Genomic DNA, 16,943 nt, shown 5'->3' on the forward strand with positions numbered 1-16,943 from the left:
GACCATGTAGTATCTGTCTGGCTTAGCAGGTGCAGGGGTAGAGAGTCAGGGGACAGGCCGGACTCTGAAAATACATCATCTACAATGTCTAGGACAGGTGGAATAGCAAGGGGTCTGTGCTGAGGAAGTAGCAGAAAGTCTCCGAGCCTTTTCTTAGATTCAGAATAATCTTGGCTCTCCCAGTGGAAATGCTCCCTCATGGTATGCAGGGTTTCCCCAAAAGAATAATCCTCAGGAGGAGAGGCTGAAGGAATAGATACTTCAGCATCAGAATCCTCATAAGGACGCATGGAGTAATCTTGTTCAGAAAAGGAATCAGAGGAAATAGAAACCTGATCAGAAGAATCATACTCTGTCTCTTGCCCAGGCCTCTTATCAGGAGGGGGATGGGAGCCCCTGATCAAAGCAATTAGGTCTTCGGCCATTTTAAGCATCTGTTTTTTAGGCATGGAATTCTGAGTAGGAGAATGCTGTATTTGTTTCTTTGTCTTTAGAGCTACTTTAGTCTTTGAAGCTGAAGATGGCTTAATATATAGTTGTGTAGGTCTGAAGACACCCTCAGAAGCCGATGCCTGCTCAGCGGCTCCGGACCCATCTGAGGGAATGATTTCAGAGTGTCCAATACCTTGAGTATCCAGAGGCCCAGTCGGCTCTACGTGGGAGTCAGAAGCGGCCTGTGGCTCTGAGGTTGCGGGCGTCAGGGGCTGTGCAAGTGCCTCACTGAGAACCAGCGACTGGCCTAGCAGAGGCTTTGTCGTCGGTTTTGGACCTCGGATGCCTATCCTTTTCCTTGTCCTTGTGTTTTTTGTAAACTCCGGTTGTCAGCTGGTCCGACGGCATTATATAATTAAATCTTCGGCCAAAGTAATGAAATGCAAAATTGAAATGACGCTTGATAGTGCGTTGGTTAAATCTAGCACAAAACCAACAGCTAGCAACATTGTGATCAGGGCCTAGGCAAGGAATACAGTAAGAGTGAAAATCCTTATGAAGTATTTGCTTCCCACAAGAAATACAATTGTTACCTTTTTCTGACATCAGTCTGGAGCAAGAAAAACGTTTCCCCAACGGGGTACTTAGCTTTAATGAAGACTTCGGTTCTGAAATTTAGATTTGAAAATCTCAGGAATCGGCCGACCGGCACTTGCGAAATGCTTTAGCTTCAGGTACCGTGCGGCAAGAAAGACTAATGAAAATGGCGTCGGCTGCATCGTTTATACCCCTGGCGCACTGACTTCAGGGAAGAGGCGACAGCAACTGACGCCAGACCTAGACTTTGGAATTCTGGCCGACTGAGGGTAGCCTGCCAGCAGGATAAACCAAGAGTAATGACTGCAACAGTGAAACACAATGAACATCAGTGAATTCACATTTGGAGAAGCAAAAATTTGCTGTTAGTCAAAACAGAAGTCAGAAGCATAATGGATTCCAGAAGTGACTGAAGTTAAGATTCAGCAGCTGTAATGAGTTGCGAAGGTATAGGAGAAAGTCCTAGACTACTGGCAAAAAAACAACCAAGTGAGTGCATCAGGAACAAAAATGGAATAACAACTAAAACCTGTGTCAATTGGGATATTGTAATTACATCTTTCAGGATATACTGTGAACAAACTAAAGACATTAATCCACTTAAGCACAATCCTTCTGTGAAGTGACAGACATTTGAATCAGCAGAAAGATTTTTCTACAGACTACTAGAAAAATATTTTTTTTTTGTGCAATGGAAAGACTACCCATTTAATAATTTAAAGGTATAGTCCAAAAGAAAAGTGACGGTGCAATTTAAACCAATGACCTGGAAGAACTAAAACTGATTTTTTTCTTAACTTTGTCAGAATATCTAGGTCATTAAAATGTGCCTGATGATAGAAGGTAAGGAATGAGGGTGGTGAAATTTGGGTTTCTTTTGAAATAAACAAAGGGAAACTAATACATTTACTATATGCAGTTATGGTGAATATAAAGAAAGGAACAGTTAAATGTTGGGCAACCTATATGATATAGGAAAAAAAAAAAAAACAGTGGTAGATTATATACAATTGAAAACTGAAGAGTGTTTTTGGAGAATGCAGAAAGAAAAACAGAAAAAAGCACAAACATAATAAAGTAGTTAAGCTCCAAAGGACTTAGGAAAAGGTGTGTCTAATCCAAGGGCTACAAAAGTGTCAGACCTACACTGGCGCACTCTGAATGATCAGAACCACTGAGTGCTAGCAAACCATCCCCTGCATACCCTTCTGTCTTTTTCTTTTTGAGGGAGAGGTTGGAGGCAAAAAAAACTATCCAGATATCAAAATAAGAGGATTGGGCTAAGGCCTCAGTTTTATTCCCCCCAAGTAGGAAGCCCACACCAATTATCACACTGCTCAATGTCATAATCCACAATGCAGAAAATACAGTAGCTGCGGTAGTCCTTACTGGGGATTTGTGTATGCAATTCTTATCCCCATTTCTTAGATGGGAGTAACCAGACTAGCAAAACATCATTGAAATAAACAGTACCAACTATAGTAACTGGTAGAACAAAGGTTCCCCAAAGGGATACTTACCTGCTCCTGATCTCTGAATCTCATTAACCATGCAGATAGCAAAGAAACTGAATGTAACAGACAATAAAGTGGGCATCTGCATTCAGGAACTGCAGCAAGAAATGTCTAAAAATGACATAGGCAGATGCCCTTATACTGGCATGCTTAGTCATACCAGTGTTTTGCTTTTTGGCATCATCTTGGAATTTGAAACGTTTGCAATAATGGTGCTATCTCCTACATGAAGTAGAGATTTGATTACATTCATCATTTTACAAGGACTGAAACTATATGGTATGGAGTGCCACAGTAACAAGGAACCGATAGCTTAGGAAATTTCATGGTTGTGAGAGCAGCTGAGGGGGTGCCATGACATGAGTAAAAATAAATTAGCAAAAGTAAGTTTTATTTTTTTGTGCATTTCTCATTTTTCTTTTATTACTATTCTGGAAAAGATGACCAGTGAAGTACCACTTGTAAAGGCACTGAAATAGTGTTATGGTTGGCGCAAAGGCCCAAGACAGTTCATTTAAAATTTTGTTCTTGATACACATCAGATGTGAATTAATGGGTTTTGTCAGAGAATAGTTGTGTACAATCTTACCATAACCATAGATGTTCTATTCCATATGTTGCAGTATTCATAACGTGAGGGAATCTGCCACTGGCAGACTCATACGTCAGGCTAATATACAAAAGTCTAACCAAACTGTAGGTTACGTGCGATGTCTCACATAGTTCGGGTCCTACATAAGTCATAAAATGACGCCGGGTGTAAAGTGGACGTCAGGATTTAACAAGCCTCAGAAATGAATGCTGCAAGAAGGGCACCAGCCTGAACAAGTTAAGGAAACACACCACCAGCAAACAGGCAAGCATCAGGGAGAGGTGGGGTGGGGATGAGAACACTGCAGCATACAGAAGTGAAGAACATCTATGGTTATGCTAAGATTTTACACAACTATTCTATGTCCATCTATTCATAGGTTGCAGTACTCATAAAATGAGGGAGAATACCAAAGCTCATGCAGAAGAATTGGGTGGAGGGGCAGTAGCACTTTCTACAAACCCCTGCAGAATAGCCCTTGCAAAGACAGGTCTAGACCTAGAAACGCCATGCAACTTAGTGTTTTGTGAAAGTGTGTACTGAGGACCAGGTAGCTCCGCACATGTCTAGACCCTTGAGAAAAGGCACGAGAAGAGGACACAGTTCTGGTGGAATGTGCCCTAACTGCGCAAGCAAGAATTTTCCCATAGCACACACAGCAAAAGGAAATGGTTTTGGAAATCCAAGTGGAAAGAGTCTGCTTGGAAACAGACCTACCCAGGGCCCTTGGATGACAGAGGAGATAAAAAGACTATCAGATTTCCCAATGGGTTTGCTTTTGCCCAAATAAAATCTGAGTTGTCTATACACATTTAAGGTGTGTAAAATCGTCTCACTACAGAACTGCGGAGAAGGGAGAAAGGTGGAAAGATTAATGGACCAATTAAGTGACAACTCATTTACCACCTTGGGCATAAAAGAGGGGTTAGTGCATAAGGAAACCCTATCCTTGTGGAAAACAGTAAAGGGGAAAAAGCCAACAATGCCTGAAGTTCAGAAACACTTCTAGCCAGGGTAATGGCTACAAAAACAACTGTTTTCCAGGCACAATACTGAAGACAGGAAGAACTTGCTGGCTCAAAGGGAGCCAGAGTATGTTTTTCTATAACAAAATTAAGATCCCAAGGAGGAGGAACTGGTTTCCTTGGTGGTCTAACATGTAGGATGACTTTACTTTAAGGAAAACTTTAACTTACAGCCTTGATGTCAAGGGAGGAGCCATAGGCAGACATGCTGAGATAGCAGAAAGATAAGCTTTTACTGAAGAATATGACAATCCATTCTGCAATAATTCACCCAGGTAGGACAGAACCCCTTAGAAAGACACCAGGTGGAAAACCTTTTCCATTTGGAAATATAGGACTTCCTAGCATTGGGTTTTCTGGCCTCCTGCAGAACTTGCAGCATGTCCTCAGAGAAAAGGTGTCTGAAAGGTACACAAGGGTCAGATGCAGGGTTGACATCTGTGGGTGTATCAGAGATCCCTTGTCCTGTGTGAGTAGGTCCACTCTGGGGTAACTTGTGATGATCGCCCTTGGCTAAATGCAGGAGAAGGGGGAACCAATGTTGTTTTGCTCAAAAACTAACAAGATTTTTGGTTGATCCTGTTGAATCTTCAAGCAGGACCTTTTGGCAGAGTGGGAAGGGGGGGTTGCATAGAGAAGCATCCCCTTCCAAGAAAAGGGCAGGGCATCCACCTTGCATGCCATAGGACTGGGACCTCTGTCACAAAACTTTGGAAGTTGTCTGTTGATGGGGGAGGAAAAGAGATCTACCTGAGGTACCCCACTGATGGACAATGTCCAGGAACACATCCCTATGAAGCATCCACTCATGGGATTGAGACATGGACCTGCTCAATGCGTCGGCCACAACATTCTGAGTGGAAGGAATGTAAACAGCTTGGAAGGAGAGTGGACTCAGATGTTAACTCCAATGCTCGGAGATGCAGTCTGCACCGGAGACAAGACTTAGATCCCCTTTGCTTGTTGACATACCAAAGGGAGTGTGGTATTCTCTCTAAACCACTTCTGAGCACTTAAAAGAAGAGGTTCGAAGATTTGTAGAGTGAAAATCAGTGCTCTCATCTATCTTATATTTATGTGTTCCCTCTTTTGGGAGTGGGAACCATATGTATTTTACTTTCCAGGAAGCCAGGGTTGCACCCCAACCCAAGTCTGAAGCGTCCATGTACAGCTCCTGATTGGGAAGGGGTGGCTGTAAGGGTAAGTCTGGATTCCACGTAATCTGCTGAATCCACCAGTCTAGTTCCTTTTTCAAGCAGGGGAGAAGGGGAATCACAAACTCCAGCAGATGGGAGTATTAAGCCCAAATTGACCTGAGGTACCACTGGAATTTCCTCATGTGCCACTTGGCTGGGGTAGCATGGGAAAATTGGATGCCATGAAGCACAAGAGACAGAGAAATTATCCTGCAGTCAGGGATGGAAAAAGCAAGAGGGCCTAGAAGTAGATGGTGAAAGACGGAACCTTTTCAGGTGGTAAAGAAGCCAACATACTGTCTCTGTATTCTGCATCCTAGGAAGACATGATATTGTGAAGGAACCAGGGTAGATTTCTGGTAGTCGACAGTCAATCTTAGACCTGCCAAGCAGCAACACTGTGAAGAGTAGACTCTCTTGGAGGGTGTCTGGAGCCTGAAGAAGACTGGCCAGGTATGGGAAAATTTGGATACCCCTTAGTCTGCAAAAGGCTATGACATCAGCTTTTGTGAAGATCCAGCTTTTGTAAAGACCCTTGGGGCCGTAGACAAAGCAAAAGGCAAGGTACAGAATTGAAAATGTGAGGAAGCAATAGGAAAGCAAAGATACTTCCTTAATAGAGGGTGAATGGGAACGTGGAGATAAGCATCCTTAATGTCCAGAGACACCATGTATGCCTGAGGAAGGATGGCGGGAAGAAGAGTGGACAATCATAGCATACGAAAGGTAGGAACCTTCAGGAATGTATTTGGGTGGAATAAGTCTAGGATGGCCCTCCAGGGACAATCATTCCTGAGGACCAGGAATATCCTGGAGTAGAACTCTTTCCCTTTTTGAGAATGTGGTACCTTCCTGAATGGTGCCCCGAGACAGAAGACTGAAAATAACTTGGGGAAAGAAATCCAGCTGTTCCTTTGGGGATTGAGGTATACCCCTTAAGTAAGGTGGAGTTTTCCACACTATGAAGTATCCTTGAAGCATAACGGACAGGACCCAAGAGTCCTGGGTGATCTGTTTCCAAGTAGGGAGAGAAAGGGAAAGAGGGGTCTGGGTTGCCAAGGGACAGGTAATCACAGACTACCTGGCTTAGCCTGAAAGGGCTGCTTCTGAGTAGCAGTAGAAGATGTGGAAGTTTGGGATGAAAATTGTTTCCTGGCATCTTTTTTACCCTTGGAAGACTGGGGTCTAGAAGGTTTCCTAACAAGGGGTGTTTTAGAGGGGTAGTCCCTCTAAAATCTTGGGGCTGGGGACACAAATGTCCTTAAGGTCTTGCCACTCTTTTTCTCTTTTCTTGTAATAATTTGAAGAGTTCTGTAGCAGAGGTACCAAACAATGCCTTGTTGTCCAGGGGGGCATCCATGATTTTAGCCTTTATATCATCCTGCAAGGGGTGTAGTCTGAGCCAGGAGTACCTCCTGAGAATTGATTCGAAGCAGCCACTCTTGGCTGATGCCTCCACAGCACTGTAGCTACACTTAATGGAATGGCATGTAACTTAAGCAGAAGAGCTCAGAATGGATGATAACTGAGCCTTTGTAGGATAATCTGGAACTCTGAAAGTAACCTACAAGCATCAGAGATAAGGGCCAAGGAATATTTAGCCATAGAAACTTTCTTCCCCAGCCTCTCCATAACTTTACTCTCCTTGTCTGATGGGAGAAGGGAAGTAGACAGCAACATCCTTGAGACAGTATCAGCAGACAAAAATTGTTGCAGGGTCTGCAGAGGGACATTTAAACAGGAATTTGGAATCCGTTGGCACCTTACAGAACCTGTCTGGCCTTTTAGGGCAGAAGGCTGACAATCAGGGCACTTAGTGACTGCTGAGAAAGCATCTAAAAAGGCTGGCAGATGGGAAAAGGGAATCCATCTGCAGAAGGTCATAATACACTGTGTGGATGTTCGACACCTAAGAACAATCCTATTTAAGGAACTCCCTCAATTTAACAAATGGTTGCCCCAAAGAAAATATCCTCGGTTAGGGAATCTGTGCCATTTGATTCCTCTTCTGGGGATGCATATGCTAAAAGTGATGAAATGTGGACAAAATATGCAAAAGACTCATCCCCAGATGAATTCTCTTCATCTGATGAAACCTCCACAGAAACCCTCTTATGTGGAGGTGGAGGAGAAAAGAAAGGAGAAGGGACAGGGACCTGAAGATAGTCTCAAGACCATAAAAGCACTGAAGAGCCCTTGGGAGAAGGCTTGTCAATCAGCAGGCTGTTCTTGGGGGTAAGGAAAAGAATGCATGGTTTTCAGCTTCTTCTTTTGTGGAACTTCCATGCTGTGGAACGACGAGGGGCTCGACATCAGCCTACACTCTACAATATTAGTAGGGACATCTTCTCAAGCAATGATTTGTGGAATGATGCACGAGCCTTCAGTAACAATGAGCCTGGGTCACCCCTACACCCGGAGCAGATGCCTGTGTATACCCAAACGACATGCTAAGTAGCATCTTTTATGGCTTCCACACTGGTCCCTATGGAAGGTTGGCATACAGACTCCGAAATGGTCTCTGGGCCAACATCAGCCTCGGGAGAGATGTCCAGTATTGGAGGAGCAGTGGGTAAGTCAAGCCTAGATTTCTTTGTCTTCTTAATTAGCAGCTCACCTGAAAGACCAGACATACCTTCCATATCGCGTGCTAGGTGTTTAAGGCACTGGTTTTCTAGGTACAAATTGAGGGAAGCTAAATTATGCAGATTCTTGGGGACAAAGGCCTTGCAAATCGAGCAAGTGGTATAGTCATGGTCAAGGCCTAGGCAAAAGAGGAAAAGGTCGTGGGAGTCTTCATGTGGAATTTTCCTTCCACACTGATGCTTGTCCTTCCTAGCTGACATGCAACCTCAGTGATAACAGTAGCAAGTAAAGCAATAAGAAAAAAAAAATACAGTGCACTTAACTGAACAGAATCCGCAACTTGTCTCAGGAGCAACAACTGGAGAAGACAATCTGACTTGTGGCATAAAAGTTCTGAGGTTTGGTATGTGCTGACGTCTAACTTTATACCAAACACCATTTTATGACCTATGTAGGATCCAAACTATTTACGATGTTGCATGTTCCCTACAATACTGTTAGACTTTTGTATGCTGATCAGAGATGAGACAGCCAGTGGCGGTCATCCTCATGTTAAGAATATTGCAACATATGACTAGAAAGACTTCCTAATGAACAGGTTAAAGACTACTGGCATGGATGGAATTAAGTTCCAAAAGCATGTTAGCAACAGTAACATGTTGTAAAAATCTGCTCTAATAAAGTGAATAAGCTAATTGGAAATAAAAGTTAACCAGGTGAGAAGCTAATAGGTATTAAGCACAACTGTTACAAAAACGGAGAATAAAAATCCAGTTGAAAATATAGCTGAGGAACAGAGGCTGAATTCCAGTGAATCAACTTTTTCTCCTCCAGTTCTACAGCTTTCTTTAACAGCCTTTATCTCTGGTGCACAGGAAAGAGAGAGAAATGCTAAATGTGCAAAAAATGATTTAATGAAAGATTGATTGACAAATATTAGGAGGAAATACACTTCTATTTTCACTGAACTATCGTGTATTCTTAAGTGTGAAAACAGAAAATGTTACACTACTGCTATGTCATGCATGTATCCCTTGGAATGGAATACCAACATGCTATATGAATTATTATGGAAAAATGCTCCTTTGTAAAGGTTTTCTGTGCATTTATTTTGGTTCTGATCAATAAAAGTTGTTGGTACTAACAGAAAAAAACAAAACAAAACAAAACTGAACTGAAAAGACTAATGAAAAATATATTTGCCACAGTAGCCACTACAGACTTTAGGAAAGTTCAGCAGAAATCTGCCCTGCTGACTGATAGGGCGAACAACATCTTGCACACGAAAAAAATGATTTAACACACTCGAATAATGCAACTTTTCAATTCTTTGTAAACACAATTCACATTGACTGGTTCCATGAGACCCTTGCCTGATGCTAGACGAGGATGTATGTTGTTAAGTGCACTGATGAGATTTTTGGAAGGTTTCTTTGGTAAGTTCTTCCAGGTCATGTTCTTCTTATCATCACATCTAGCAGAAGACAAAAATATACAACAAAGCAGTTACAATTTGATTTCTAACACCTCTGTTTTACATGCTTTGTCAAACAGGCTTAGTACAAACTGTAAGGCATTCACTTTACAGTAGTAATACCACATATTATAGTAGACAGCAAATCTGGGTAAAGCTGCAGGTGCGAAGGGGAAGTACAGCTGTGTAAGTAAACTTACGGTAATAGTAGGTGTTCAAATGATCACTGCTGCAGTAGACTTAGCCTTAATGCCAAGGATACAAAATAAAGTACAGTTGTGCAAAATCTTCACATAACAGTAGATGTCCCTCCACTCACTGTTGCAGTATTTGTTACAGGATCCCCTGCCAGGGGTAGCCTGAAGACTGGACAGTATGCCAAAGCCTTACGATTACTAATACATCGTATGTCACATTAATACTCCCTGCTCACCGCGCTGATCATAAAGGTAACATACAGACGTACCTACCTCAGAACTGAGGAGCCCCAAGAGGAACAACGGTCCATGGAGTAAAGTAGGTAAGTGCATCTAGAAGGAAAAAGAGCTAAAGAAAAAGGGGGGGGGTCAATACTTCAACAGTAAAGGGAAGGACATCTACTGTTATGGTAAGATTTCACACAATGGTACTATGTCCTTCCATATCACTGTTGCAGTACTCCTTACACTAGGGAGAATACAACGGCTCAAGAGGAAACCTGGGAGGAGGAAGGTCTAAATAGAACCATTAAGAAAGACATGCAGGATAGCCCTGGCAAATCCAGTTTGTAATATTTTGTAAAAGTGTACACAGAATTCCAAGTAGCTGTCTCAAAGATGAGACCTGATATCCAATCCTTTGAAAAGAAAGCCACAGCCCTGGAAGAGTGAACATTTACAGAAAAAAGGCTTTTCCCATGAAAAGAATAACAAAAGGAAATGGCCTTGGAGACCCAGGAAGAAATTTGTCTCTTACAAACAGCCAAACCTACAGACCTAGGATGAAAAGAAAAAAGTTTCATAATAGTATCCTTTGGAAAGTCATCCACCCCAGGTAACTATCATACTGATAACACACCCCTAAGAGTCGACCCAGTAGTCGGGGACTTGGGGACAAACATGGAGAGTAATCTAGCCTTTGGCCATTACATGTTCACAGAAATTATGAAATCATTCTATGCCGTACAATTTATAAACAAACGTATGGCATCTAGGTCCAGGGAAGTCACTGTTCCACTATATTCAGCATTCATCAGACCTGTCGCTGAGTTAAAGGCCCCCTTCAGTATGTACCTTACCAGGTATATCCAACAACTGGAATGCCACAGAGGTTCCTCACAAAGAATACAGGGTGTACGTAACATGCCCTATGCAGACTGCTTCAAGTCCCTAGCCCTGCTTTCTGTCACTTACAGGCTGTTGAGGGAAGATCTACGCCCGGGATACAAGACATTGTCAGACTCAACTCTGATGGACCTACTGCATATCTTCAAAACAGACCGCACCAGAATTACCTGTCTTAACAGCTTAAACCCTGCCTGTGATATAAATAGAACCTGCTGAAGAGATAGGTATATATCCCAGAGACAACCACTACTCTGGAACAGGCTCCCCATCTATATGAAGCAGATTTCCTCGTATCCCAATTCAAGTGTAACTTGGACAAATGGATGGGGAACAGGAAATTCATCTCTAGGTTGGCACCCATGTCTCTAATGGACACAGGCAGACTATAAATGGTTCATCTCAAACTCCTGCTTGTAAACGTCTCATAGCTAGGCTTAAAAAGACCCTTCTGGTCATTAACCTAGTAAACACCTATAAACCTATGACAGGAAGAGGAGGGAAGGCATAAACAAACATCCCCTTCCAAGAAAAAGACAGGGTGCCCAGCTTCCGAGTCAAAGGACATGGGACTGTGGTGTGAGAGAGAGGAAGTTGTCTGTTCAGAGGGAGGCAAAAATATCTACCAGAGGAGTACCCCACTGGTGGACAATGTCCAGAAACACATCTCTGTGAAGCATCCATTCATGAGTCTGTATTATGGACCTCCTCAGAGAGTCTGCCACAATGTTCTGTTTTGAAGGAATATAAACAACCTGATACTGGACAGCCAGATCCCAATCCCGAAGAGCTAGTCTGCACAAGAGTTAAGATCACGTCCTCCCATGCTTGTTGATGTACCACATCATTGTGGTACTTTCTGTAAAGATTTTGTTAGGCACTGAAAAGAAGAGAGAATGTAAGGACTGAAGAGCCACAAGAGGAGCTCTCATCTCTTTGATGTTGATGTCATCCTCTTCCTGATGATGGGAACAATGGCCTTGAAGTTTTAAAGAATTGAAATAAGCTCCCAACCCCACAACTGAGGGATCCAATAAGAGTTCCTGAGAGGGGACTGGGGGCTGAAAAGAAATTCCTGGGTTTAGAGACAGTTGATGGCTCCACCACTGAAGCTCTAGTTTGAGGCATGGAAGAAAAGGAGTGGGAAAGGTCCAAAGGATGAGAATGTTAAATCCAGACTAACTTTAGGAACCACTGCAGCTTTCTCATACGAAGCTTGGTTAGAGGAAGCCTAGGAATGGTGGAAGCCATGCATCTCAGAGCCCTCAGAAACTCTCTGGCTGTAACTGAGACCAAAGGAAGAGGAGATTGAAAAAAGGCAATCGGAGTTAAAGCCTTGGGAGGTGGCAGGTATGCCAGCATAGGAATGATCTGGAGCCTGGATCTGAAAAACACATGATCCTGAGGAGGAGTCAGGAAGGATTTTTGGAAATGTACTCTAAACCCTAGAGTCTGCAAAAGGCAAATAGTATAGTGAAGGTGCTGAAATAAAGTTCTCTGGAAAGAAAGCCTGAATGAGCAGGTCCTCCAGCTAAGGCAAGATCTGTATTCCTTCATCGTGCATAGAGCAATCACAGAAGCAAGGCATTTGATGAAAACCCTTGGAACAGTGGAGGTCAAAGGGCAAAGCAGAGAACTGAAAATGCAGGACAAAACAGAGAAACACAAAAATGTCCTGCAATGAGGATGAAAAGTAATATGGAGATAGGCATCCCTGAGATCCAGAGAGACCAGGAAAGCCTGTGGCAGAAGAAGAAACAGGGTTTGAAGGGATAGCATTTGAAAGGAAGGAACCTTTAAAAAAGTACTGAGCTTGAGTGTCTCCAGATGCCTTCTTTCCTGGAAAACCAGAAACATTCTGGAATAAAACCCCTTCCTCTTTTGAGGGGCAGAAATTGCTTGGACAATGCCTTGAGAGAAAAAAAAAAAAAAAAAAAAAGACTCTGAAGGACATCCAGAAAAAAAAGAGCAGCTGTTCCTGGGAAGGGATTTCCATACCATATAATACCACTGATGAATGTTAAACAGAACCCAATAATTCTGACTGACTTAACCAGCTGTGAAGAGACAGCGAATAATGAAGAGATAAAAAAAACTTGACTTAGGAGGTGGAAAAAAGACAGAACCTGGCTTGTCTGGATAAAGAGGCTTCTGAGCTGCTGTAGCTATCTAAGTAGACTTAGCAGGAAGAGGCCTTTTAAAACCCTTTTTACTTTTGGGAGGAGGGCAAGACTGTCTACATACAAAGGCAGACCTGATACGGTAATTCCTCTGAAATTTGGGAACAGGGGAAACAAAAATGTTTGTTAGTTCCTGCAAGGACTTTTAAAAATCTTTGTTGTCAAGAACAGTATCCATCAATTTAGCCTTAATATCATAGGTTCATAGGTTCATACTAGGCTATCTGCCCGAGGGCATTTAAAAGCCTAGCCCATAGTTTTGTGGCTTACGCCACCCCTTTAGTCCCTTCATCAGGTAAAGGCTGGAAGTGAAGCCAAGAATAACATCTTAACACAGAAAAAGGCAGCAGCTTTAGAAAATGCATCAGCTGCATCACAACTACATTTAATAGAATTCCAGGCTACTTGAGAAGAACTCAAAGAGAGAGCTGAAGCCTTTCCCTCAGAGTCAGAAAGGTCAGAAACAGCCTGAAAGGCTTGGGAGAGAACAGCTAAAACATATCTGGTCATATGGGTCTGGTAGTTAATAGCCCAAAAGGCCAGGTTAGCAGCGTGTACACCTTTTTGCCTAACCTTCCAATGGCCCTACTGTCCTTATCAGAAGGAAGCAACTTAGTGGAAGACAAAAGACAAAGGAGTGTTCATACCATCAACTGAAGATGGTGTCTGGATTAGCGGCAAAGAAGTTCTGAGGTACGTGCGTACATCTGTATGTCACCTTTATGCCCAACACCATGAGCAGGGAGCATACTTGTGATGTATGCTCTTCTAGTAATCCTAAGGCTTTGTTACACTGGACAGATGTCGGGCTACGTTTGGCAGGGGACCCCTAGTGTAAGGAATACTGCAACAGTGATATGGGAAGGATATCAGAAAGCCAGCTTCACGAGCTTCAGGACACCTACACAAACTGTCATTCACATCGGGCTCAACTGAGTAAAAGATGACTTTGGGCACCAAGACCTTCAGAGCTTTCCTGCGAACACAGTGAAGGAGGCTGAGCCCTGAAAGGACCTTGCTAGGAAGAACAAATAATGAACAATGACACCCTGGCATAAACAGACCAAAAAATAAGGTGGATGGATGGAGGTGCAACTACTGCAGCAGTAACCAAAGAACTACTGTAATAAGTAAGTTTACTTGCACAACTGTTCTATGTTCATTATTTTGATCACTGTTGCAGTAGCCTTAGCTACACGGGGAGATACCCTAGCTCAATGCATTTGGGAGGTGGAAGGAAAAGAGCCCAACAGCACACGGAGAATTGTCTTGCAAAGCCTGATCAAGACCTGGAGAAAGAATTGAGCTTAGAGTGCTTTGTAGAAGTATGCACAGAGGTCCAAGTTGCAACTTCTTGAATACTTCTACAAGCCATCACTTTACAAAAATCTATAGATGAAGCCAAGGCCCTGGTAAATTGGACCTTGACCCTGCCTGGAAAACTTTTGTTGTGGTTAGTATGAAAAAGGGTAATAGCCTTTGACAACCATCTGAAAATAGTCTGACAGAGGTTGTCCCTTCTTACCTTTACAAGAATAAAACAGCAGATCTGAAGATCTGAAAAATTTAGTGCTGTCACGATAGCACCAAAGTTGTCAGTGGACATCTAAGGTAGGGGAGTATCCATTCTCTTCCATTTTTAATATTAGCAAAGAAAATGAAAGAATGGATACTTAGGCTTAAAGAAAACTCTTGACATAACTTTAGGCATAATAGACAGATTTGTTCTCAAAGAAACCCTGCCTCTGTGTGGAAAATAAGATATGGTTGACTCACCATAAAAAGCTTGCAACTCAGACACGCTTGTTGCAGAAGTCAGAGCAATCAGTAAAAGTGTTTTTCATGTTAAGAATCTCAAGTCCATTAGATTTGCTGGTTCAAATGGAAGTGTTAGCTTCTCTAACACAAAATTAAGATCCCAAGAAGAGAATACTGGTTTTCTTGGAGGCCTCAAGTAAAACATCTTTCATTAAATACATTTTGAGATGAAAAAGCCTTGAAAGAGGTGGATCTATGGGCAGATGATGCTGAAATTGTCAACAACTGAACCTTGATGGAGGAGTTGGAAAGGCCATAGGAAAGCAACTCTCCCAAATTCTGTAAGACCAGAGAACTAGCCATGAATCGGAACTGGTTATGTTGTTGTTGGCACCAACCAGAAAATCTTTTCCATTTTATAATAAAGATCAGTAACAGACCTTCTTGCATACACTGGTATCTATTACATATCCTCAGTAATCAAGTGCCTAAAGAAAAATAAGACCCTATCATCCCATCAGTCAGTTGATGATGACTGGGGTCAGGGCGCATCAAGCATCTTTTTCTTTTTATGGCTGGAAGTAGGAATGACCTTGGGACCAGCAGTTTGTTCCATGGTCAAGCCAAACACTGCCTCATACCCAGGGAAAACGATCAGAAAAAGCCAGTAAACAAAGTCCTTAAAGTAACTTTTTCACATAAAAACAGTAAAAAGTACTTTAAAACATCTGCCAGCCTCAAAAAGTAAAACAAACAATTTTTCCACAGAAAATTTGTTTTTTTAAATACTTTAAGCAACTTTAAAGCTGACAGGAAAAAAAGAGGGTGCTCATCTAAAAGTACAATACAGTCTTGTGACAATCTGTTAAAACACAAACTCCTAGCTTTAAAATAACTTTCATGAACAGAAAAGTATCAATTATCAACCAAAATATTTGCAAGGGGACTCTCATTCCAGAGGCAACTTATCTGTCAGAAAAGGAAGAGCACAAGCAAACCATTGATCCTCAAGATACTAAGTGTGTATTCTTTAGTGACAGCAAAGCTCTGAACACAGATTTGGTGCCTCAAAATATGTCTTAGTCAGCTCAGATCGAGTTGCCCAAAATATGTGGAAGATGCCCTAAAGCTTTGGAAGCTGGCCAGCTGTTATACCTTTGGCAGGCTGTAACCCCATACAGCTAAGGTTACGGCAGCCATGATCGATATGATGAACATACATTATCAAACATTCATGAATGCAGCAATACTAACCTCAAGAACTTCAGGTACACCCTGGTTCAAGAATGAAGCTACTGACAGCACCTCACTAGATCTTAAGCAGATGGGGAAATGTAACCTTAAGAACTCTCCATTTCCCCAGGAAGCAGAATGCTGAGCAACAAAATGAACTTTTCTACATTTTTCCCTTTGACCACTTTGAATCTGGTCCATCCCATAACCTGGCTGATGAAAAAAAACATGCATAAACTGTCTGTTTTTCTACAGGAAAAAGAGATATAAATGAATGTAATTGTTAAAAATGTGTAATTGCTAGCAAGGTTTTTAATATAAAAACTGCTAGTACAATGGTGCCATCTACATCATAAAACAGAGGCTGCCTGATGCAAACCAGTGACCCTAATGACTTAATACACATAAGAACACGAAGTGAACAGTTAAACTAGAGGACATTGGTAAACTAGAGGACATTGGTATTGCTAACTATATCACACCCTCTTGTTTGTAAAAGGCTATAAAACTCTGGGTTAATCAAACATTGCAGTCACCTTAGATATGTTTCCAGATGGCTCTGTAACACAGCATGTCAGTTACTGTTGGGAAAGAAACTATTCCTCAAAAAGTGATAGGCAGGTATCAGGAAGCCTAAATAATACAGAAATTATGTCTAATGATTTCTGTTGTGTTACACTATCTACATTCTAGTATTTTCAATCAAAAAGAATGAGAAAGACGCAAGAGTATGTTTACTGTTTATTTTTATTTAACATATTTACATTTGCTAACTGAGATGGTCCAACTATGCTGACTGCTCTTTCTTCAGCAGAGTCTCAGGAAGGAAAACCTCGAAGGAATAATGAAATAGCAAACAAATGTTATCAAACCAACTAATAGTACAATCAGTCTTAACACCAATCATGCTAGGGTCAAAGAAAGACATTATGAAAGTAGTGTGCTATATATATATATATATATATATATATATATATATATATATATATGTGCACACACACATTATATATATATATTTATATCTATATATATAT

The 16,943-nt window shown here is 41.8% G+C and overlaps 1 protein-coding gene across 1 annotated transcript in view; it reads right to left on the reverse strand.

The window, feature by feature from the left end:
- The window catches only part of DENND4C (DENN domain containing 4C), a 2,492,302-nt gene that overhangs the window by 1,955,770 nt on the left and 519,589 nt on the right, over positions 1–16,943 (reverse strand). The window contains exon 8 of the mRNA XM_044061083.1: positions 9,316–9,416. Coding sequence (XP_043917018.1) covers positions 9,316–9,416 — 101 coding nt within the window. The remainder of the gene's footprint in view (positions 1–9,315; positions 9,417–16,943) is intronic.

The sequence above is a fragment of the Protopterus annectens genome, chromosome 2.part0 (assembly GCF_019279795.1).
Source record: "Protopterus annectens isolate FY-2018-M chromosome 2.part0, PAN1.0, whole genome shotgun sequence".
In the NCBI taxonomy this organism is placed as follows: domain Eukaryota; kingdom Metazoa; phylum Chordata; order Ceratodontiformes; family Protopteridae; genus Protopterus; species Protopterus annectens.